The 25,295-nt window shown below is 36.4% G+C and overlaps 1 protein-coding gene across 1 annotated transcript in view; it reads left to right on the forward strand.

Moving 5' to 3' along the window:
- Window positions 1–25,295, forward strand: part of gas7a (growth arrest-specific 7a) — a 74,011-nt gene that overhangs the window by 46,145 nt on the left and 2,571 nt on the right. The window contains exons 6-13 of the mRNA XM_055185735.2: window positions 6,288–6,377; window positions 8,860–8,975; window positions 9,659–9,733; window positions 12,189–12,267; window positions 12,877–13,008; window positions 15,437–15,560; window positions 21,044–21,123; window positions 21,430–21,528. Of these exons, the coding sequence (XP_055041710.2) occupies window positions 6,288–6,377; window positions 8,860–8,975; window positions 9,659–9,733; window positions 12,189–12,267; window positions 12,877–13,008; window positions 15,437–15,560; window positions 21,044–21,123; window positions 21,430–21,528 (795 nt within the window). The remainder of the gene's footprint in view (window positions 1–6,287; window positions 6,378–8,859; window positions 8,976–9,658; window positions 9,734–12,188; window positions 12,268–12,876; window positions 13,009–15,436; window positions 15,561–21,043; window positions 21,124–21,429; window positions 21,529–25,295) is intronic.

A 25,295-nucleotide genomic window follows, 5' to 3' on the forward strand; every position in this document is an offset into this window, starting at 1 on the left:
AGATTTGTTTGAAAAACGTACACTTTTAAATACTGATGTCACGTAATATTGGTGTAAAGCAAATATTGTTTTGTAAGGGGAGAAAGATGCCCTTACAGGAGAAGCAATTTGTCGCTTAGCAACAGAGGCCGAGCGCCCTACAGTCTCAGCAATGGTTAAAATCTCTGTATGCGTATGTTTGTGGTTAAAAGCTGCTGACCGGATTGGTCTTTCACAGAATTATTTATTTGCTTGCAGAGTGATTTTGTGTCCCTGATGCATGCTCCATGCTATCATTACGTTTGCTATCATTTCAGTCGTTCAGCAGAAATGGCAGGTTTCCAACAGTCACGTTCTTTACACCATTTAAAAAGAGACTGGGGCAAAGGGTTCATGAGCAGATGCCAGACATGAGCTGGCTGTGTAAGTCATTTTGTTTACCCAAATACACATAAGCACATAATAAAAGACCTTAAAAATATTTTAAAGGTAAAGACATCACATACACCAGACTAGTTAATATATGTGCATATGGTTTAACATTTGCATGGACACCCCCCCCCCCCAAAAAAAAAATTAGACAGGCTCCACCCACAAGCAGTGCTGTCATTTGTGTGTCGGGGTTGCATTTTGAACTTGATTCACTAATGCTGAATACAATGTATCACATCTTGAAATTGCCTCATGTTTATGCCAAATAAAAAAAAATTGACACACCTTTCCCAGGTATATACCATTTGGTATACACTGCAAAAAATGATTTTCAAAAAAAAAATCTTAGTATTTCTGTCTTGTTTTCAGTAAAAATATCTAAAAATTCTTAAATTAAGATGCTTTTTCTTGATGAGCAAAATGACCCAGGAAAATAAGTCTAGTTTTCAGACCAAAAATATCAAATTTAAGTGATTTTGTGGATAAAACAAGAAAAAAAAATCAAAAGATTTTTTTGCTTACCCTATTGGCAGATTTTTTTTTTGCTTGCTTGTTTTATGCATAAAAACACTTTTTAAATTTTATATTTTTGGTCTAAAAACTAGACTTATTTTCTTGGGTCGTTTTGGTCAAGAAAAAGCATCTTAACTTAAGAATTTTTAGATATTTTTACTTAAAACAAGACAAAAATACTAAATTTTGTTTTTCTTGAAAATCATTTTTTGCAGTGTATGGGCACGATCATCTCATATAAAATAGCTTTTATATTTTGGCCAAAATACACTGTTTTAATGACTGTCAATGCGAAACATGTTGTTAATCCAGAGTTTGCTTTAGTTTCAGTATGTAGCCAAAACCTGACCCGCTGGGCACATCCAACTTGAATATGATTGGCTCAAAAGATTTTGATGAAGCTCCATACTGTGGAGGATGCGGGGGTGTCTTGTACCCCAGTGTGTGGTGATATGATGTGCAGGAATTGCCTCATCTAAAAGAACTATAAAATCAGAAAACAATTATATGAAATGCATTTAAATTTCTAAAGCTCACCCACTGGCTTTAAAACATTTCTGCATACAGAACCACCCGCACCAATCCACCGCAGTATCATGAGTATCCATTTTTGCACTGATCCAAAACCAGTTGCGCAGTTTCCAAAATGTTGATACGAGTTATTGCTTAGGTGGAAGAGAGGGCTGAATTTCAGCATGAGGAGGGGGTTGTATTTCAAACATGTGGACAGAAGGTGTAATAAGCTCCTGATAAGGGCGGCTTACTTCACTGAGGAGTTATAAAGGAGAGGAGACGGGCCTGAGTCTGATGAATGGGCTCATTTTGGGGAAGATGAGAGGAAAGGGACGAACAACAGGAGTGATAGATGTGATGGCACTGTAATGGAAAATCTACTAGCCACGACAATCAGCATGATCTTCCAGGCATGAAATGAACAAAGTGACGAGGACCGATAGACTAAATCACCTCAAACGCCATCAGATTAGGAGGCGTCTGGGGCGAGTGGATGTGAACTTATCAGCGTGCATATCTATGGCCCGTTTATCCGCTGCATTGATTGTAATTGCGCGTTTTGCAGGTCGTGTACAGGAGCACGTATGCACTGCGCATTGTCGTCTATGCATATTACACAAATTAGCGCTGCCCCTATATATTTATTTTTCAACAACACGATGCTAAAGTCTTAGGAAAATGAATGAATATTTGATAGAATAACCCTGATTTTTAATCACATCTCTTATGTTTTCTGGCATGAGTGCAGTCTTTATTGCTGTTGGGGGACTTTATGTCCCTCCTGAGGTTTGCTTTTTTGGAATTCAACGGATATTGGTCTGAAATAGTCACGATAGATGTAGAAATAATGCTAAAAGGCAAAACAGGAGTGGTCTTTTATTTTTTCTGTGGCTGTAGATTTGAATTAGGCTATATTTATTTCTAAATTTCACTGCTGAATGAATATTTATAAAAAGCATTTGGCCAGAGCTGGAAACACACACATACATAATTCCTGTAAATGGTTTTATCTATGCAGCTATCAGCCCAAAACATTGCTAATGAGGTGCATAGATACATATATAAGAGGCTGTGCTCAGAAGAGATCGCAAGTCATAATTTATCAACCCAATCTTTATGTTCTTGTAGTCCTCTGAAATCAGATGTATTACCCAGCATTCAATGCATGTGCTGACACCTATCACTGTGGTTTTATTTATTCTCAGGAAACTGAGCTATTTATGATATGTGTGTCCTCATGATACTGATATAGAATGAAGTGAATTTTGTCATATTTAATTTCAAGACCACTGAAAAACAGGCCAATCTCAGTATAACACAGACTGTGACATCAGTTGTTAAAATGCTAAAAACAAAGTTGTGACTGCTGAGTTAGCGTTACATGCTAATTAATGCTATATGCAAGCGTTTAGGCTAAAGTTCTACTATTTACATTACAGTTATGTTTTGCAGGTCCATACTAAAAAAAAAAACACAAACTTACCATTCAGAAACATCCATTTACAATCTCCAAACAATCGAATATTCCTCAAAATCTGTATTTTTGTCTCATACAGGCTCAAACATAAGGTATGTTTGCTAATGTGAGCTACTGAAATGAGCCTTAGAGCAAAGCAGAGCAATCAGAGCAGAGCTCAATATTAATATTCATGACCATTCCAAATAGGGCAAAAAATAGACCAATTCATTCAAAGGAGAAATTCTTGGTTTGTAAATGTAAAACGTTTCTGGATATTTTTGCACTTCATAAAGTTACATACTTCTATGTAGATGGGTAGAAACATTATTTAAATCCTTTGTCACCTTTAAGTATTTGTTTTTGTGGTGAATACAGTATGTGCATGTCTTTATTTTTCAGTATTAAAGTAATTAAAAACATACTTTTTTGCCTGAATGTTGTAAGTGTTGTAATTAACACATAATGCATTAACCTTCTATTGTTCATTTTAAAAATGATTTTATTTTTCAAGTTGTCTGTTTAAAAGTGTGCTAATAAATAGGTGAGTTTGTCTTAGTCTTAAATTTTAAATGTAATTATCTATTGGCCTCATCAAGCTTAAATATATTTAAAAATGATATAGTGATAGTAAAATATTGTTCCTGTGGCAAAGCAGAAAAATATTACTTGTGGCGTACATTGAATGTTTGTTAAATCACTAATCAGACAGCTGAACTGATCTCCGTCCCACATTTTGCTCTATCACTTATGCACCTGTTTCACTTTGACACTATAGCGTCCACAAGAGACTTTACTTCACGTTCACCTGTTAAGATAATCATATTGTATCTGAATTCTACTGTAAACTTATGTAATCTTAAAGGGATAGTTCACCCAAAATGAAAAAATCTGGCATTATTTACTCACCCTCATGTTGTTTTAAACCTCTATGAGTTTCTTTATTTTCTTGAATACATGATAAGATATTTTGAGAAATGATGGTAAGCCCACAGTTGATGGTACCCACTGATTTCCAAAGCAGGCAAAATAAATACTATATGGAGGTCAATGTTTCATAGGGGTTTTGGCCTCTTTTAAGCTTGGCTGAGGACCAGCTGACCAACCAGCTTAACCAGGCTGGAAGCTTGGCTAAGCTGGTTGGCTGGTCTTAGCTAGTTTAAGATGGAAGTAGCTGATTTAAGCTGGTCCTTCCAGCCTGGAAAAGCTACTGTAGTTAAGCTGGTCTTCCAGCCTGGTCAAGCTGGTGGGTCAGCTGGTTATAGATGTGGGGTCAGCTGGTATTGCAGCCTGACCAGCTAAAAAAGTGGCCAAACCCCTCTAAATCCAGCCTGTTACACCAGCTTAAAGGAAAACACCACAGTTTTTCAATATTTCACTATGTTCTTACCTCAACATTTAGCCTAACCCCATTCATCCTCAGGATCCAAACAGGGATGAATTTAGAAGCCACCAAACACTTCCATGTTTTTCCTAAGACTGTTACACGAGTAGACATCGGGCGCAGTAATATTGATGGAAATTTGAGCGAAAGGGGGAGTAGTCAGGAGTGATGATATTACTGCGCCCAAGGTCGAAATGCTGCAAACTAAGTGCTCCTCCGCCATACAATATAGTTTTCATTTTTTATCTGCTTAAAAAATCACTACGTTTTATTTTGTGCCACCATATTTACTTGTGTAACTACTCATGTATCATCAAAACATGGAAGTGTTTGGTGGCTTCTAAATTCATCCCTTTTTTGGACCCTAAGGAATGAATGGGGCTAGGCTAAATGCTAACACATTCATGACGCACTGAACAAAGATTAAGTGCACGCATTAAATAAAGATAGGTATGTATTCATTCATCTAAGTTGAGGTAAGAACATAGTAAAATATTAAAAAAAGGTGGTGTTTTCCTTTAACCAGCTAAAATCAGTATGGGAGACAAAATAAAATCATTCAACCAGCTTTGAAGTACCTTTGAGGCTTAACAGGGTTAGTAATGATAAATAACAGTTTTTTGCCCCTATGTGGAAAATGTGATTTCTTTTGAAGTTCAGCAGTAAATAAATGAAATTGCAAATATAATGAATTTAAAAGGCTACATTTTAAAGTACAAAGACTTAAATTGTGACAAATGCAACATGCTTATACTGCTGAATTATCAAAATACAATTTTAGCCTTTACAGAGAAAAATGCGAGTGCATGTTTGTGCATTAAAGGGCTACGGTAGGCAGCATATCCTGTTTGGCCGAGGCAGAGAGGCGGTACAGATGGTGAGCATTACATAATTGCAGTGCTTACAGGCTAATTGGAGACGCCATGGACCCCAGAGTGTATACTCAAACACTTTATGAGCGTACACACTAACTGCAGTCTGAGGCAGTCAAAGCCAGCAGTTTGAGGTTTGTGTCGTATAAGAATTTTTGGGACTAATCCTACTCTTAACAACTTTGGGCTGTTTTGTGGTTACGATGAATCTCTATCTTCGTTTACAATGGCATGCCACTTTCTGCACACGTTGCAGTAGTGTACAACAGAGTTGTAGCTCTCCGGGGTATAATGCCCTGTTTCAGTTGATTTGCTCCCAAAATATTAAACAACAAACACAGCTGTCATAAATAGCCCCCTTATTAATGTGCATTGCAAAATTTCCCTGAGGGACATTGCCTTGCAACATCTTTGAGGTATTTGTGTATAATACCTCAGGTATATATTTTTAAATTGCTGCTTTTTAATATAGTATAACTAATATGATCACATTATTTCTTACATATATTTAGTATGTGGTCTTAAGTACAGGAGTACATTGTCTTTTGCATGACTGCTTCTGTATTTACTGGATCATATAACAAACACAGGCTTTTGCCTTTAGATGTTGAGCCTTTTAAAACACAAGAGATATAAAGAAAATGTTTCAAGGCTAAAACTATTTTTTTCCTAAACATTGACTATAATTACAGTTTTGCATAAAACTGAATCATTTACATGCATTTTTGCAGATGCTTTCATCTAAAGCGACTTCAAGCTATAATTTTTTTCTTAGTACGTCAGTGCTTTGTTTTTCTGTGAATCGAACCCAGACCATTTTGCACTGCTATTGCAATGCCCTACAAACTGAACACCTATTGTCCAAAACACAATCATTCTCTTTTGGGAAAACAGATGAAAAATACAGATGCCTTTTTAAAGGGACGGCACGCCGACTTCCTATTTGAATTGGATGAAAACTGTGCTATTGTTCTGAAATGTACAATAGCCCGCAGTGTGTTATGAACTATACACTGCTAACTGTGTTGTATGTGACCAGTCTTGCACTTTTATACCATGACCTTTCATTTCTCTCCCTTGTGAGTCTCTCACACACCAGTTCTTTCTCACTCAATATCCCTCTGTTATCTCTCCACAGATCAACTGCGTCACTTTTCCTGTGTCCACATCCACACCAGAGCAACAGCTACTCAAACCCAATGAATGGAGCTACTGCGACTATTTCTGGGTGAGAGACTCACACACACACACACACACACACACACACACACAGAGAGAGAGAGAGAGAGAGGAGAGAGAAAGAAGAGAGAGAGAGAGTGTCAGGAGAAGAGGAGTGAGGACACACACACATCATGCCTTGTTACCACTGTGCAGGGTGGTGGTGGTTGTGTAATGGTGTGGGGGATGTTTTCTCTGCACACTTTAGGCCCCTTAGTGCCAATTGGGCATCGTTTAAATGCCACAGCCTACCTGAGCATTGTTTCTGACCATGTCCATCCCTTTATGACCACCATGTACGCATCCTCTAATGGCTACTTCCAGCAGGATAATGCACCATGTCACAAAGCTCGAATCATTTCAAATTGGTTTCTTGAACATGACAATGAGTTCACTGTACTAAAATAATTCGTGAATTAAATAAGAAAAGTTGCGTGATGAAGTGAAACTAAAAGGTTAATAAACACAAACTGATGTGTTTTCTATGTGTGTGACGCACTCTACATAATATTAAGCCTTATATACAACATAAATGTATTATACAACATGCATATATCTGCACATAATGCAAGACTTAAACTAAGTTATGTACTAGTAAAGTTTAACTCCCTTTGTGGATGTGCACCATAACTCTCCATAACTCGCTTTTAAACACATCCAGTCAAAGCATAAGCTTCATAACAGTAAGCAGCTTTTTTGCTATCATTTTAGGGAATAGCTGTGTCGTGTTGTACTCTCACCTGTTCTCAGTCAAGATATGTTTGATGTTTAAATATGAGATGATATGAGGGAACTTGTGACGGCACTGTACATTTGGCGTCTGACTGATTGTATTTTCATCCGATGTGAGGTGTATCCGGCTTCACAGAATTGCGGATCGGCGGTTGCTGCAGCGCACCTGCGTGGACTTTATCTGTTTTTTATCATGCATGTTCACGTTACTGATGTCACACACCGGTCTGCGTTTCAAACACTTGACGCACCCAGTCTTTACTACCACAGGCACTTGTAATGCTAACCAGACATCCAAATGCCGCCATAACCCCAATAAATAAATAAACCCACATGATCATCGTTTTCATGATCGATCATCGATGCCACGTTCGAGTACTCGAGCAATCGAATACTCATGCCCATCCCTAATGCAAGTCTTACATCACCAAGTCCAATGCCAAAGTTACCTGCCTGAATGCATTGTGCCAAATGGAAACTTTTGTTTTTGTTGTTTTTCAGGGTTTGGGCTCCTTACTTCCAGTGAAGGGAAATCTTAATGTATCAGCATATAGCAAGCCATTTTGGACAATGCTTTGCTTTTAACTTTGTGGAAACATGTTTGGCGAAGGTCCTTTTCTGTTTTAGCATGACTGTGCCCCAGTGCACAAAGCAAGGTCCATAAAGACATTTGATGAGTTCAGTAAAATTTAACTGGCATACAGACCCTGACCTCAGCCCCATTGAACACTTTTGGGATGAACTGAAATGGAGAATGTGAGCCAGGTTTCTCACCCCACATCCGTGCCTGACTTCATAAGTGCTTTACAAAATGAATGGCCACAAATTCCCACAGAAACAATCCAACATCTTGGAACGCCTTCCAAGAAGAGTGGAAGCTGTAATAGGGGGGAGACTTCATAATGTACTTGAGTGCAATGTCATTAAAGTCCTGTTTGCTGTTGGGCAGGCATCCCAATACTTTTGGAAAATAATTGCATTTTTTGCTATCAGTTATGTGCATTAAACCATTTCTATCAGCAAAAAAGTGCTTCCCTTTCCATCCTACAAATTGGATATTGGCAGACTGATTTGGGAATTGAATTTCTATGGCTGTCCAATTCCCACAATTATTCCAGTGCCCTGAAGCATTTGCGCAAAAATTATTCTCACAAAATAATGCATCTGCATACGTTTACTTACTGAAATCAACACTTTAATGCCAGAGTCATTGGTATCCCTGTTTTTACTATGTTAACACCTTTGCTAGCACCAAAGTTCAAGTTCAAAATAAACTGATTCATAATATAGTAAACTAGGGATAGTGATAGGGATAAAACACAGCCTTAGTAATGAAGTGTGAGAACAAGAAATGATTGACATTAGTAGTCAGCATGAGTTCAGTAGGGGAAAATGAATGGCAGGCATGCATGTATACATATCTTGCTTTACAAGTTCCTTCTGGTTGTTTTTTAAACCACTTGTGTGAAGAGATTATGACACTCCTGTGATGTGTGACTCTTAAACCTACACACACACATTGACATGCTATGCAGAAACAGCATCAGGGGCACTCATGTTACATTAGTCATACTTTGCACAACCTATACACGCCCTTATCTGAAGCACACACCCGTAAGCGTGTACGCCCCTCCTACACACTCTGATTCAGTATGACTCACACACACAACTGATCATACTCACATGTTGTTGACAGTCTGTTCCTGGTGATGTCACAGCCATGCGAGTGTGCATGTGTAATACCTCTCTATCCTCTGCAGGCTGATAAGAAGGACCCTCAGGGCACCACCACAGTGTCCGGGTTCGAGGTTCTGCTGCAGAAACAGCTGAAAGGCAAACAGATGCAGAAAGAGATGGCAGAGTTCATCAGAGAAAGGTGGGCAGACAGTCTCTCATTTCGCCTTACATAACACCCTACTCTGTATTCACTGGCCTCTTCGCCAAGCCACTGTGCTAACCCAGACTAAATATTACACTTGACTGGACTATATGTTTCCCATGTTGTTTCATTCTCTGTCAGGCATGATATGTGACTCTTTTAGAGAAATGAAAGAAACACAGTAAATCAGAAGTGCAATTATTTGCCATAACTTTCTTAGAACAGTGGTGGCACAAAGTGTTTGCCCCTGCAAATAATCAGGCCGAAAGGATAAATACAAGAGAATAATACATACAGTTATACATTCAAGCTGGTAGCTGAATTGACATTAGCAAATGATCATGGTGTCTGTCCTAGAAAAAGAGGAATGTTTCCAAGTTATTTGTGGTGTTTTTTCTACTAGTGAATGTGCAGCTACAGAGCTCTGAATTAAAAACGCTGAACATCTCTAAAGAAGCTTGAAGCTAAAACATAAACCATACCTCTCTCATGTATAATGTGTTTCACATTAGCGGCATCAGTGAAGGTCGTTTTGTTTATTTTCTTTTAAAATCCCTGTCGAAATAAATATGACACTGTTCACAATGAGTATCCAATGTTTTCTGTATTTGTAATCAAGTGTTTATGCCAGTAGTTTGTCCTCATGTCACATTGTTATCTTATCTTGGATTCTGCTTTAGGATAAAAATCGAAGAGGAATATGCCAAGAATCTCGCCAAGCTCTCTCAGTTCCCTATGGCAGCACAAGAGGAAGGGTAAGTCTACAGTAAAGCATGCAGTAAGTCTGTAGTATAATATGCAGCAAAGCCTGCAACAGGGTCTAGCTGCAGCATTGCACTCTCAGACACATGCGCTTTCTAGCAGTGATGTCACCTGCAGTCACGACTTACAATGTATTGTTGTCAATATTTAGGTTTTGTTAGGAATGTTAATTTCTGATATTTAAAAATGTTAAGTTATTATATGTGTCTACAAATTGCAGATTTCATGTTTGAACATTAGGCTATTCAAAATTATTGTGGTATTACAGTATAACTTGCCAACAACAAAATAAAAACGTCCATGTTTTTCCCTTTTTGCCTTGAACGTAGAGATGATAGTGCTGTTGATGTATGTTAATATATTGATGTACTTAAGTGAAATTACACTTAAATTTATTGTCAAATAATATATAAAATGTACTAATCCTGCGATAAACACAAGGAAAAATATTTTTGTTACATTAAGTAAATGTAACAATTTCAGCATCCACTGGCAACGTGAACTTTTCAATTTTTTGTCAAGCTCATGCCTGCAAATGACATCACTGCCAGAAAGCACATGTCTGAGAGTGCAAGTCTGAGATTGCAAGTGCAACATTCAAAGCCTGCAGTAAAGTCTACAATAAAGTCTGTAGTAACACCTACAGGAAAGTCTATAGCAATGTTTTTAGTAAAGTCTGTTGCAAAGTCTACTGTAAAGTCTGTAGTAAAATATGTGGTAAATTCTAGAGTAAAGTCTGTAAAATGTGTAGTTAAGTCTGTAGTTTAGTCTGCAGTAAAGTCTGTAGTAAGGTTTACAGCAAAGTATGTAATAAAGTTTACAGCAAAGTCTGTACTAAAGTCTACAGTGAAGCTTATAGTAAAGTCTTTAGTAAAGTCTACAGTAAAATCTGCAGTGAAGTCTACAGTAATGTCTATTGTAAAGTATACAGTAAAGTCTGCAGTAAAATTTGTAGTTACGTCTGTAGTTTAGTCTACAGTAAAGTCTGTAGTAAGATTTACAGCAAAGTCTGTAATAAAGTTTACAGCAAAGTCTGTAGTAAAGTCTACAGTGAAGCCTATAGTAACATTTTTAGTAAAAGTCTATTGTAAAGTCTATGGTAAATTCGGTAACACTTTATTTCGATAGTCCACTTTAGACATTTTACTAATTATAAGTAACTTTGCAACTACTTATCAACTACCAATCTTTAGAGAATTAGTAGACTGTCTGCTTAATATCTACTAACACTTAATTGTGATGATATCTCAACAGACATTCAACTGTCTATAAGTATCTTTGCAGGTGCATGTCAACTTATTCCACTAACCCAAACCTCTTCCCTAACCCCAACCCTTACAGTCTACTAATAGTCTAATGACAGTTAGTTGACGTATAGTTGCAAATTATTGAAAGTTAGTTGACATGTAGTTGCAAAGTTGTTTATAGTTAGTAGGATGTCTAAAGTGGACTATCAAAATAAAGTGTAACCGTAAATTCTACATTAAAGTCTGTAAAATTTGTAGATAAGTCTACTGTAAAGTCTGTAGTAAGTTTTACAACAAAGTCTGTAATAAAGTTTACAGCAAAGTCTGTAGTAAAGTCTACAGTGAAGCCTATAGTAAAGTCTTTAGTAAAGTCTATTGTAAAGTCTACAGTAAAATCTACAGTAAAGCCTATAGTAAAGTCTTTAATAAAGTCTATTGTAAAGTCTACAGTGAAGTCTGCAGTAAAATATGTGGTAAATTCTACAGTAAAGTCTGTAAAATTTGTAGTTAATTCTGTAGTTTAGTCTACAGTAAAGTGTATAGTAAGGTTTACAGCAAAGTCTGTAATAAAGTTTACAGCAAAGTCTGTAGTAAAGTCTACAGTAAAGTCTGCTGTAAATGTGTTTTAAATTATACAGTAAAGTCTTTAGTAAGGTTTACAGCAAAGTCTAGAGTAAAGTCTGTAATAGTCTACAGTAAATTTACAGTAAAGTCTGTACTAAAGTCTATAGTTAAGTTTTTAGTAAAGTATGTAGTAAAATCTCCAGTGAAGTATGTAGTAAAACCTGTAGTAAAATCAGCAGTAAAGCCTATAGTAAATGCTTTCGTAGTTTATACTAAAGTCTATTATTAAGTCTCTAGTAAAATTTGTGGTAACGTCTACAGTAAAGTCTACTTTAAAATCTACAGTAAAGACTTAGGAAGTATAGTTTTCAGTAAAGTCTACAGCAAAGACTACAGCAAAGTCTATGATAAGGTTTTTGGTGAAGTCCAAAGTAAAGTCTATAGTAAATCACCTCTAACTTAAAAACAAATTAATTAAATTAATTAAAGTGTGAACATGCTGTACTTCATATTTGTCTACACAACATTTGAAAAAGTTGATGATGAGAAACAAGTGTGTCAAATATTTTACTGGTTATAAGAGTTTATGTGTAAAAATTGTTTATGTGTTAAACATCCTTATTACTGTGTGATTTAGGACCCTTGGAGATGCTTGGGCTCAACTTAAGAAGAGTTTAACCGATGAGGCTGAGGTCCATCTCAAGTTTTCCTCAAAGGTGGGCACTTAGACATCCTGTCTCATGACATTTCTCAACAGTGATGATATAAGATCCAAATACGATCCTGCACAATTGAATTCAACTGTTTTAAACGTGTGCATTGGCTAGAAAGAGAATGTCCTGCCTTTATTTCATTTCTGTAGTTCTGAATAGTTCTCTACATTGCTGGATATTATTAGCCGCTCTATATAATATGCTACACAGCTTCCTTTAGATTGCCACAATTCATCTTTTCTCACTGCAGCGCTTCCCCTCGCTCATACAACTGTGCTTCATTTAGCTTCAATGTGGGTGATTAATTGCAGGAAGATTGAGGTTATTGCACATTCCTTCTTATTCCTTATTGTCTTATTCCTTCAGATCACGTATAATTTACATTCAACCCTCTGGAGATGACAAATTAAAAACTATTTGGGAGAGCACAATAATCAAGTAAAGAACCTGCTCCAATATATGCCAAAATAAAGTAAGAACTTATCTGTGCTCAGATGTGGAATGGTTGGTCTTGTAGTGCCAGGGTTCAAAACTTGTGAAGGAGAGCTAACAGGCATGCCATCCAGATGTTTGTGTCTTTGATTTACTAATTCAGAGGAGTTTGTCTCTTAGCTCCACAGTGAAGTAGAGAAGCCCTTACTGACCTTCAGAGGGGACAACTTTAAAAAGGACATGAAGAAATACGACCACCACATCGCCGACCTGAGGAAACAGCTTGTCAGTCGTTACGCTGGAGTAGAGAAGGTATGACTCTTAAATCATTTGGTTTTGTCATTTTTTAAAATCTTTCCTAAATCAGAAGATTCCACTGCATTTTATACTGTTGTCTGAGGTCTACTTATGATGTTTGTGTGTTTTTTTACATTCAAAACATAAAAAGCAATACAAATAGGCTATTTTGTACCCTGGTTTTGAGGATGGCTTATGAAATGCTCTGTTTTGATGGGCGGGCCGCGTTGATGACTTGGAAGTAAACACCCACTGTTATGATTGGATAACAGATTCAGCAACAATGCAATGCTGAGTTAATTTACAGGCTGAGAGTCCGAAGCGGGAGGAGTTATGATAATGTCGGCCTTGTCTACGTCAACAATCCCAGGAAGTAAACTGTTGCCTACAATCCGTGTGTTTGTTTTAGTCCAAGAAAATATTTTCGTTGGAGACGATAACTCGCATCATCGTTTACTTTGGGAATTGAACCTTTTGCATATCGTTAACATGTACTAATACACATAAACACCAAATGAAATGTAAAAATGTGAATCGGACCATAGATGCCCTGTAGCCTCTTATAGAACGGCTGTTCCTCAGACGTTGCACAATAAACGTGACATCCGAATATATTCATTATAAATCGTGAATGAAAAGTGAGATTCGAACGAATGTCCGTTAGTGAACTAATTGTATACACTATTTATATCGTAATTCGGTCAGAAATGTCAAGATTGTAAGATGAATAAATCGTTTTGGATTAAAGGGCTTGGATATATTTATGAACAATTAGTTTTGGACAATTTCACCGAAGCGGATAAAGGGAAGATTTTAAAGGTAAGTAAATATCCTAAATTGGCGCCGCCCGGTTCAGGTAACTAACAACTAGATTACAGTTTTATGACTGCTAAAAATCATATTATGCATCATGTGTGCGCTTAATGGAATACCTAAAGTCTAAGCTTTCCAACGATGTGCCGCATGACCGTATATTTTGAAGATTAAATGCTTCAAAGTTACAATGACGTAATGCAGCCTCAAGTGCAAGGGAGGGGGTGTACCGTGGACGGCACAGTGTTCCTTATCAGGTTTAAACATTAACATCAACCACCCATTCCTAATATCAAATTCCAAGGGAAGGTTATGCAGCAACCGTGTTCTTCCACAATCAGGCACTGTACAATATTTTGTAGTGTTCAATGACTTGTTTGTGGTTAAGAGAACATCCGATTTACCTCACACCACTTGTGTTACTTCTCTACTAAGTCACACGGGAACCTGTGGGTGGGGCTACAGAGTAGTTGTTGCCATTGGTGTTTAAAATAACGACAACGTCATAGAGAGGCACATTCCAGAACTTGCCATTTGCTGGGCTTGGTGTCAATAACAGTGGATATTTAATTTACAATGCCGTTTTCAGTCCTGAAACTTATCAGATTAAGTACGATGAACTCATATAATTTATTGTGGTATTTTTTTACAATATTGTAGTATTTATTTTTTTTTTACAAATGACTCATCTGTGACTTTGATTATTTTTTATCAAAAACACAAATCTCCTTCCCTCCTCAAAACGATAGGTGTTAGAGTTCATGCATCGCTTTGCAGACCAATTTGCGAGGTTTTCCTGCTTGCAGTCGAGGGAGGATTTGATTCGAACAACTGCTGCTTGCCGTAGTGACATTTGTGCCGTGTTTCATTTTATTAATCGCGAATAAAGTGAATTAGATGGTGAATGTGTCAAAACAAACTAATCTTTTAAAAAAAGATGCAACCAAGAAACCCTTAATATTCAATATTTTTGTTGCTGTTTATACTATATGCCCGAAAATAACTGGAAGCATAAAACTATATTCTTTTTTTGCTTCTTTTCGTTTCTTTTTATTGTACATTTACCTGTTATAAAAACATGGATTTATAATTTGTATTAGTGGAACAGAAGGTTGGATTAAACATGAAACGCACGTGATCTTTGTCATTAGTGAGGCGACCAATAACGAAGAGCTGTGTCGTCATCAGAACTCCCTGCAGCCACTTGGGAAAAGATGCGCCGGATGTTCTTGAATGGCTCTTGCGGTACTTTAAAACCATGCGTCACTGTCACATGCCGTTGGCGCCAGCTAAAATCGGACAAAATGTATAAATGGCATGCACTGCTTCAAGCCAGCCGCCGATCGGTCTGTGCACACACCTATTCTCCCTTTCCCTCCGGTCATAGGGTATGGCAGGTGGGCGAGGTCCGGGAAAAGTTTACAACGATTAGCAAATAGCAACACTACTCAACGTACATCGATCCAATCAATTCTCAATGGACGAATTCAAGTCCAGCCTTACCTTTTATCACCCAGATATACGTCACCACGGGAAAAATAAGACAATTGCCACTTCTGTTTTATGGCGACTTTAAAGATGTAGTTTTATTTCAGTCCAGTTTTCACACATGTGTTGATATGTGATGCAGGCACGGAGGGCTCTGGCAGACAGACAGAAGGATCTGGAGGTGAAAACACAGCAGCTTGAGATCAAACTGAGCAACAAGACTGAGGAGGACATCAAGAAGGCCAGACGGAAATCTACACAAGCAGGTCTGAGCGTTTAGACTCATTTAGGTCATTAAACAAAAACTAAATGATGCTGGTATGATGTTACCATAAGGAACATACCCGACGGCAGGTTTATTCATCTGAATAGTTACTAAATTTATATTATACAAGAGGGATTACAGATAGAAACGTTTTAGTTTATAAGCGAACAGGGAAAATGTATTGCGTGGGGTTTCCATTTTAATGGATTGAGAAACCTAATGGAGTCAATGAATAAATGTATCAGCTAAGTATCAATTTCACCTCAGATGTTTTTCATCGTTTTTGCAAATGTAAGAGTATGGTGCCTTTAAATTACTATATCTCTAATAATTTGGCTTAATTAGACTTTGATTAGATTGGAGTTTATATTGAAATGTATCATTTGATGGCAAACTTGAGACATTAGTCCCTTTCACACATACAGTCTTTACTGGTAATTTACTGGTAAATTGCAGTTAACATGTCATGTGTGAACAGAACCTTTCCGGTAAATCAGTGCTCCCAATTTACCAGTAAGACAGGTTGTAAGATTACCAGTAATTTACCGGTAAGCGCCATGTGTGAATGAAAAATATAGGATTACCGGCATTTAGAACGGACGGCGTCAGACCGCGCTGACAGATCGGGCCAATCAGAAAGTTTTTTATACAGGTGACGCGTTTACCCCCGAACTGTTTACGGATGTTTCCACACACATGCTGCTTAAAAGTCAAGCACACCTGAAGTTAACATCCACATTTCTTCACCAAAGTTGTTTAAAACAGCTTACCGTCTGCCATATTGCCGACGTCCTTAGCACACCATCTGTGAAGCCTAATGTGCAAATGCAGGTTGACGCTGCCTCACACAATTTGTTTGGTCACAAGTAACTTCGCGACTGTTTGCCACAGATGTGAAAACAACAAAATACGGTGGATATTAAGTCATAACCCGCCGTTTACAAATATGACAAAGGTAACTTCCGCTTTCTCTCCAAGTTTACCGGTATTTTGATACTGATGTGTGAATGATGTCTTACTAGTAAAAAGACGGAAGGTCACTGCATGTGTCAACAGCACATTTTTGTATTCACTGGTAAATTCATTCTGGTAAATTCTTGGTAATTTACCAGAATTACTGTGTGAAAGAGGCTGTTGTTAAGATCTCTACACACATGCAAGATTATTTGTTTGCTCAGATGAAAGCTGTGAGACTCAGGTGGGGATATATTTCAAAATATGAAAGTTCATTAAAGCAGCAGTTTCGAGATTTGAAAGATGACTTGAGATGTACTGGATGAGTCATATGAACTACTTTTGTTGCCACTTTCCCATGTTTCATTGAAACCATACAAGACGTTTCCCTTCATCTGCCCAATCAGAGTCCTCAAATCACAGCTATTCTCTTTCATTTTGCCATTTTGCTATAAGGGATAAACAAAGGCATTAAGCTTGACATCTTCTTCAATAGGGCTTTAGACTTTAAAACCCTCAAGTTATTCTCTTCTCTGGATGACTTCGCCAATGAACTAACCCTCTGTAATCCAGCGTTTTTATGTAAGTAAGGAGCTTTTTGTAAGGAAATCTTGCATGGGCCAAAAATTGCCTGCCATTGTTACAGTACACTGAGACTGTTGACTTGAGACTGTGTTTTTTGAGCATGATGCAAGAACAGGATGTTAAAGAACAGTGCAGGGGATGAAGGGGACATTGGATGGGTCCCAGGAGCTGATGTTTAAGAAGAGCCAAGCCGGATTGGTTCCAGACGTTGAGTTGGGAAAGGCATAGTGTAATGATCTATTTTTGCAATGAGAAAATTCAGCATGCACAGCCTCATATTCAGCAGAAACAAGAGTTTCTTCCTGGGCCGTCTCTCACGCTAAATGTTAGAAGTCCTGGCAGCTGTGAGGTTCACATGCTCTTGTTGGTAGGATGTGTCTCTCAACTTTTGAGGTTAGGGACGACCTGCTGGCCTGAATGACACATGCAGTATTGAGGAGTCGAATGAGTCTGACAGTCAACCTGCACAGCCACTGAAACACCTCTTCTCTGTGTGATGAATGAAGGTGTTTATGCTTCACATTTGCATAAAAGACTAAATTAATAATATAAGCACTTCTGGGTTAGTCACTTCTAGTGGATCACCAAAAAAGTACTGTGCTTTTTGGACATGGTACCATAGTAATAAACTATCGTCTAGCAGCATGTACCTAATTTACAAGATGGCTAAAATGTATACATTTTTAAGATCTCATTTATACGTTTTATTAGGACCTCCTTTCACAACATTAACATTTGGTTTAGGAGTGGAGTTTCATTTTTGCTTTATCAGATAATTGTTCGTTTTCCTATACGATCAGATTGAATTGACGGGCATATTTTGCTTGGTGGATGATTCAAGCAGGTGGAATAAAGGAGGAGCGCAAGGCATGTTAAGATATGACAATATATGGGAAAATTGTTAATACTGACCTTTTTTATCTGGCAACCACTCAGAACACCATAGTAACATGCTAGTTTAGTTTATAGCTATTTGCACAAGTAAAATGACAGTACATGTGCATTGGAAACCTTGCGCATTTCTCACAAGGTAAAGATAAAATGGAATTAAAAGAAAAGTAAAAGCAGCAAACTCCAAGGTGCAGGAAAGAGACACTATGTACAAATAGATCTTTCTAATTCCAATCAAAACACATTATAAAGAGTAGTAAAGTAAATAAGTAATAGGCACAAATTAATTATTGGTCAAAAGCTACAACATGATAGCAATTGCATACAAAACAGAAGTGACACTTTAAAAACAGACTGTGCTAAATAGCACTAAGTGATTTACTGGCTTGTAATCATGGGGGAACCATTTTGAGTGCCATATAGCACCTGCTATATTATGATGCTATATTACCCCGTATGGTTCTTCATAGGTGCTATATAGCATTAAAAATGGTTCCCCTATGATTACGAGCTTATAGTAGCACCATTTTCTTAGAATGAAGTATAGAGGACCAGTGCCGTTTTAACATAAAACCAGAAATCAATTTATCACTTTAATAATTCAAATAGAAAATTTAAAGAAAGGAATCACTCTTTAAATAGATTATTAGGCTTATTAGGCACTCTTTAATTATTAGGCTTAATAGCGTTTAAACTACTTGTTTAATTCACATTTTAAAATGAACTTAAAGGCGGGTTGCATGATTTTTGAAAAACACTTTAGAAAAGGGAGCCGGGCTGAATATCATAACACACTTCAGCAGTAAGGGGCATGTCTACTAACCGAAATCATTGCCTGGGTTGCGTATGTGTGGGGCGGGTCTATCAAAAAAGGTCCAGCGGCAGGAACTCCTGACATTTAAACCCAATTTACTTTTATTCTGAAAAACTCTGTCCAGGAAATCACCCCTAAGAAGTACACTTCAGGATGTGTAAGAGCACTAAATAATCTGTAGATTGATCAGTACTTGAAACGGGAACACATGAAACGAGAAACACAACGCGTTATAAGAAAATAATGGGTGCTTTAGGAATTTACTTTTCATGGTTGAAAACAGCTTTCTGGACCTACACACGCAAAACGGTGACAAAATAACTAAATATTTGTCAACTCTGTCAAGAGTTGCATGCTGAAGATACTGTCATAATTTGAAATGCAAATGTTATCAGGGTTCAGAGAAAATCACTTTATTACTTTCGTCCCGCGTTGCTTTTCCTCCGGTTCTCCCCTACTATTTTATTATTTATCTGTGTTTTAAAATAAAGAGTTTTAAAATTATCTGTTTATTTAAAAAAAATACAAATTCAGATTTATTTACAGTTTAAAACATAAATTTAAGAATCATTTTTAAATATGTATATGATTTTTCCTTTTAAAAAGCGATTTATTTATTTTTAAGATCGAATCGTAACATTTTAAGTGGCACTCAGTCATGATCTTCCATATACAAGCACCAGAATCAGGGTTTTGCGTGTGCAAACACCACTCTCATGGTTCAGAAGAAAATCATAGTATGAGTTACTTATTGCAGTTACTCGAGTTATATTAAATGAAATATGTCAGGGTTGAATAGTTTTAAAAAGAATTACAGATTCTTTGCTTTGCTTTGTTTGCAGAGATCTTGAAATGCTTAAGTGCAGTAGATTGTGTTTAATTGTGTCACTGCCAAGATGTTTACAGTGTTTTTCTGTGCAGCTGAGCTCAGTAGAAAAAACCCTGTATGATGTATGACCCCCACCCCCCACCCCCCTCACCTAAACTCCCATACGCACTGTTCCCAGTCTAAATCAATGGACAGACATTAAGCATACGTCAATAGCAGCTTGCCTTCAATAACTCTTGACGGGTTAATTCACTAAAGCAAATATCTTTTAAAGGCAGGGCCTCATTTACATATAGATGGAGCGATCTGTCTAAAGGTGCCAATAGATTTCCTTTTGCCTCAGATTACCTGTAATTATGCATGTTATTTAAAAGCTAAGCATGTGCTTGATGTATTATACAGGGTAACATAAATAATAATAAATGAGTAAAGTCTGCCCCCTGCTGGTACAGAAAAGCACTGTGCCTTCAGTAAATAAGTAAATCTTACAAGATATAGCTGATAAACAACATTTTATTACTAATCTTATTTCATATAAAATATTTATATATTGATAACAGAATTTATATTCATTTTCCAAGCAGGTAAATAGTTTAGTTTGTGTTGTGAGCATCAAGCTAATAAATCTTTAAGATCAAGACATTGAATAGTGTCAATTTCATTCAAACTTTTAAGATCAACCAGTTAAATGTTTACAATTAGTAAACATTTTCTTGACCTGAACACATGAAATTATGTGCCAACGAAAAATATATTTTCAAAAATATATTGATTTTAAGAAAATATTTAATGGAGTAAAATGTGTTACTAGACCTGGCATTCACTACTTGTTTTAAGCATAACCCCAATTATACTGTACTTGTATATTAGGAGTTCATATGCAAAACCCTCGGGGCATCTGACATGTTTTTTTTGTAAATGAGTTTCAGTAATTTCACTTTAATGGCATGAAAGGTTATTATTAGTCGGTGATTAAAAATGCCTCATTTTCACAAATGTCACTTTAGTCATTTCATTTGGATTAAACAAATTTTACTGTCTGTTGCTGCAAAATCCTCTAAGTGCATGCAAGCAAAAAAAACTCTTTTAAAAAATGGACAAGATGTAGTAAACAATTGCAAAATCACTAAAAATATAATTAGAAACATTGCAACTAATGAAAGACCGAATTAAAAAGGTAAAAACTGAATGACACATTAGGTGGAGCTGTGATCCATGTGACTGCCACATTTGGATTGTATTCAGTACGTACAAGGGACCCAAGTTTGAATTTGATCCATTGTTGTTTCACGCACCGTTGTTTATACAATTGATCTTCTGTCCACTTAGAGAACCTATTAAACAGTGTCTGGTCTTGTTATTGTAACTAAATTACTGATAATAATGCTATGTCTGTGTTTGATCTCAATAGGTGATGATCTGATGCGTTGTGTTGACCTCTACAATCAAGCTCAGTCGAAATGGTTTGAAGAGATGGTCACCACAAGCATGGTAATTACAAATCATGTTTTCCATCACAGTTTTCTTGTGTGAAATGACACCTCATTGAATGTGCACTACGTGTTAATTTGCTGCCATTTCCTCTTTCACAGTCACAACAGTCTGCTGACCTGTAGTATATGCTATATAACTAACTAAAGCAATGTGGTCAATGCACACATTAAAATATATTTCATATATGGACCATTATTATTATCTCTCATCCATTTTGGAATCTGGTGCTGGAACCTTCTGTTTTTAAAACCAAGTAAACACCTAATATTTCGATGTGATTCTTTCTGTGTTTGTGCCCTAAAGGAGTTGGAGAGATTGGAGGTGGAGCGGGTGGAGATGATACAGCAACACCTGCGCCAGTACACCACACTGCGTCATGAGACAGACATGTTCAACCAAAGTGTGAGTAACTCGGCCTTACGGCAATTCTCAGTCAAACCAGCCTTTCATATCCAGCACTAAAGGCTTTGCTTTGTGTTACTATTTTTACTTCACATTTTATTACTTCTCCTTTGTATATATAATAAGGTGACCAGATTTTTTAAATGAAAACCGGGGACATTTCCTAGTTAAATGGTGAAAATATCATTAAAATCTAATTTGTTGTTATCTATGAATTAAACAATGGGGACAAAAAGTTTTCTTTTTTTATTGTTGTACTGCAAAAAATGACTTTTTTCTTACTTAATAGTATCTTTGTCTTATTTTCAGCACAAATATCTAAAAAATCCCAAAACAAGATGCATTTCCCTGACAATCAAAATCCCCCAAGAAAAATCCAGCTTTAAGACAAAAATAAATAAATTTAAGTGAATTTGTGCTTAAAACATGCAAAAAATATTTTTCTTGAATTAAGTAGTGGTAGATTTTTTTGCTTGTTTTAAGCACAAATTTGATATTTTGGTCTAAAAATTAGAGTTAAATTCTTAGGTCATTTTGCCCATCAAGAAAATGCATCTTGACTTAAGAATTTTTTATATTTGTACTGAAAACAAGAGAAAAATACTAATAAGAAAGTCATTTTTTGCAATGTTTCTAATTCAATTAATTGAACAATTTCTGTAGCCAAAAAATCTTTTTTCTCCCGTTTTTTACACAAGATAAGGTACTACTTCAGCTGATTTCATAACATTGTAAACGTGAAGAACAGAAGGAATAATGCAAAATGTAAACATATTTAGCCTACACAAAACAAATGCTCCGTAACATACTGTGATCAGTTCACTTCATTGGTTTATTATTTTAATTTAACATGAGTAGTTAGTACCTTAAGCCCCTATAACTTTACCTGTTTTCATATCTTATGATAACTTGATTGATGATGATACTTTTTCATGTGTCTCGTTGTAAATTCTTCATTGCTAAATCAGTGGCGTGTGCAAGTAATAAGTAGCTCGCGGCCCCCTCTGCTGGTAAAAATAATCATTACATGATTGCTCCGGTCTGGTACTACAAAGTTACGCTATGTTGATCGGGGTTTAGTGTATTTGCTGGTTGTTTTGGACATGCTGTAAAACGGGGACATTTCCGGGGACACCTTCAGTCGGGGACAGAACACCAAAAAAACGGGACTGTCCCTGGAAAACGGGGACGTCTGGTCACCTTAACATATAATCTGCTCTGTTCTCAGTGCACACTCCATGATCCTCAGATACACTATGAATTCAAAGCAGACCCAAGAACTGTCTTACTGTAGAACTGTAGTTTAAGTGTAAGCAGCTCTTGCGATGTGACAGTGAAAGCAGCAGGATTTACAGCAGACTGTCTGTGACAGTCTGAATATGAAGCAACAGATGGATATCAAACATGTTTTCTGTGACACCTGATGAAATTGGCAACACAGATATTCATTGAGCTGAAGTTAACACTTTTTGCAGCTTGTTACTACTCATCAGAAAGATACATTTCATTGAGGCATTTCTACATGATCTGTGTTAATCACTTTTATTAGAGGTGCTGTGTTGTAAATTTTAGCAGCTTCTAGTGGTGAGACTGTGAATTGCAACCAATGGCTCAGTCCACATCTTACCACTTCCTTTCGAAGTGCATAGAGAAGCTACAGTAGCCACCACAGGACAAACATGTCATCGTCTGAGACAACATAGTGACTAAATGTGCTCTGTAAAGCAGTTTGTCCATTTAGGGCTACTGTAGAAACATGATGACTTGAAATGGCGACTTCCATGTAAGGGTACCCGCGGTATATGTAGATAGAAATAGCTCATTCTAAGGTAATGTCGTAGCCACTTGGCTCACAGTGAACACGACATAAAGGGGAGACCACACCAAAGTATATTTTAAACAAAAGTATATTTATTAACTAACATATTCATAAAGTCAGTATATGTAAGACAAATCAAAACTGTTGTGTAAATCAACATACTGAATATGTGTAGTTTAAAAAGGTAAAGATGCCAGCCCTGCTGAGAGTCTGCTCGCGAGTGCAGTCCTAGAGAGCGAGCCAGCTGGAGAGCACTGATTTTACCCAGCCTCCAATTAAGCCATCAATTAGCCACCTTGGTACAACCCCCATAGCTCCTCCTGCAAACCAGAACAGAAACAAACCAAAACCAGCCACAAAATACTATACTAACAAAGGGAGAAAGTGGCTGACCCAACACATTAGAGCTAGGGTGATACTTCCGGGTTTTATTCGTTGCGGAAGACCACCACCTGGTGAATAATAGCAGCATTACGGATTGCCGGAAATACTCGTCATTGGCGTTGACAAAAGTGTTTAACAGTAATTGTCCATTACTAGTTTTATTGTTGTTTACACTATTGAGCATTTTACTTACAGACAAAATCTTTATTTTAGGCCATTTAGTGATTCTTAGATTATGGGCATTTTAATGTTCTTTGGTCATATTTTCAAAAATACATATTATTATGGAAAAATTCCTCTTTCTTTGTCAAACTTACAATAAAACTAGGTTAAAAGGAAATTGCTACATGTCTAATATGATTTTATTTTGAATTGAGTTTAATGAGTGTGATGAGTTTAAGAATTTTTTAAGGAATATCTCTACTGTTTCTCTATGTTCATGTATTTATTGTCATTTCCACAACACACTGTCATCACCAAACATGCTTTTTAAAAATATTTAAAAAGCTCTCATCACACATTAAAAATGTATCCACAATTTATGAGATCATGTTCCACTTTATATAACAATTCAAGTTATTTATTTGCTAATAAGCTCATACCCAAACCAATATAAAATTTTATAGTGTGACAGGTGAGCAGTTTACCATTTGGTCCTTAGGGCAGTTAATTTATCTTATTGACAAATGTATAATTATTGTACATTGTGGACACAATGGTAAAACTTATTACACAAATGATCTTAAACAATTCTGGAGTGGCATAATTTATTCTATTTTTAAATAACAACTGTTGGGATGTGGTGGAAATGACATTTGTTCATTGCAGGTCTGAAAAAATGTAAAATATTAACACATTTCTTTTGTAATCTAGGTTTGTCCTCTTACAGACCATAAAAGTAAACACACTGTTTATACTTTTGAGCAAGTTTTTTGTATTCATTTTTTTTTGTATTGAAGAAACATAGCAGCAAATAAAAATTCAACACAAAAACAATTATAAATAATACAGTGAAGAACAATTTAAATAAAAACAACAAAACAAAACAAAAATATGTAAAAGGATAAAGTAATAATAAAAATAAATAAATAAAAAATAACAAAAATAATAATATAACATAAAATTAAGCCAGGGGAAAATAAAATTTAAAATAAGATCAAAATATAAAAGTGCCTTGAGATACTTGGGCTTTCATAGAAAAGAATAAATATTGTACTTTGAGCACAACGTAACTGACTTTAAAGCTTTGGCATTGTTGGAAGAAGAGATAGCACCCAAATAAGATTTCAGGTCATTGCAGAAAATAATAAAAAGAGGTCTGACAGATACAAATTTACACAAAAAACTTGGCTAGAAATATAAATAAATTTACAAGAAAATACTTGTCTTTTAAATTTTTATCAGAGTTATAACAGCCAAATAAGACATCTTTAACCTCCAAAGAGAAATTGACTAACAAAGAAGTACGCACAAATAAACAAAATTTCTTCCAAAAAGTAGCTACATGAACACAGTCCCAAAAAAGGTGAGGTACAGACTCGTCTTCCACACCACAGAAGGAGCA

Source organism: Misgurnus anguillicaudatus, chromosome 19, assembly GCF_027580225.2.
Source record: "Misgurnus anguillicaudatus chromosome 19, ASM2758022v2, whole genome shotgun sequence".
In the NCBI taxonomy this organism is placed as follows: Eukaryota; Metazoa; Chordata; class Actinopteri; order Cypriniformes; family Cobitidae; genus Misgurnus; species Misgurnus anguillicaudatus.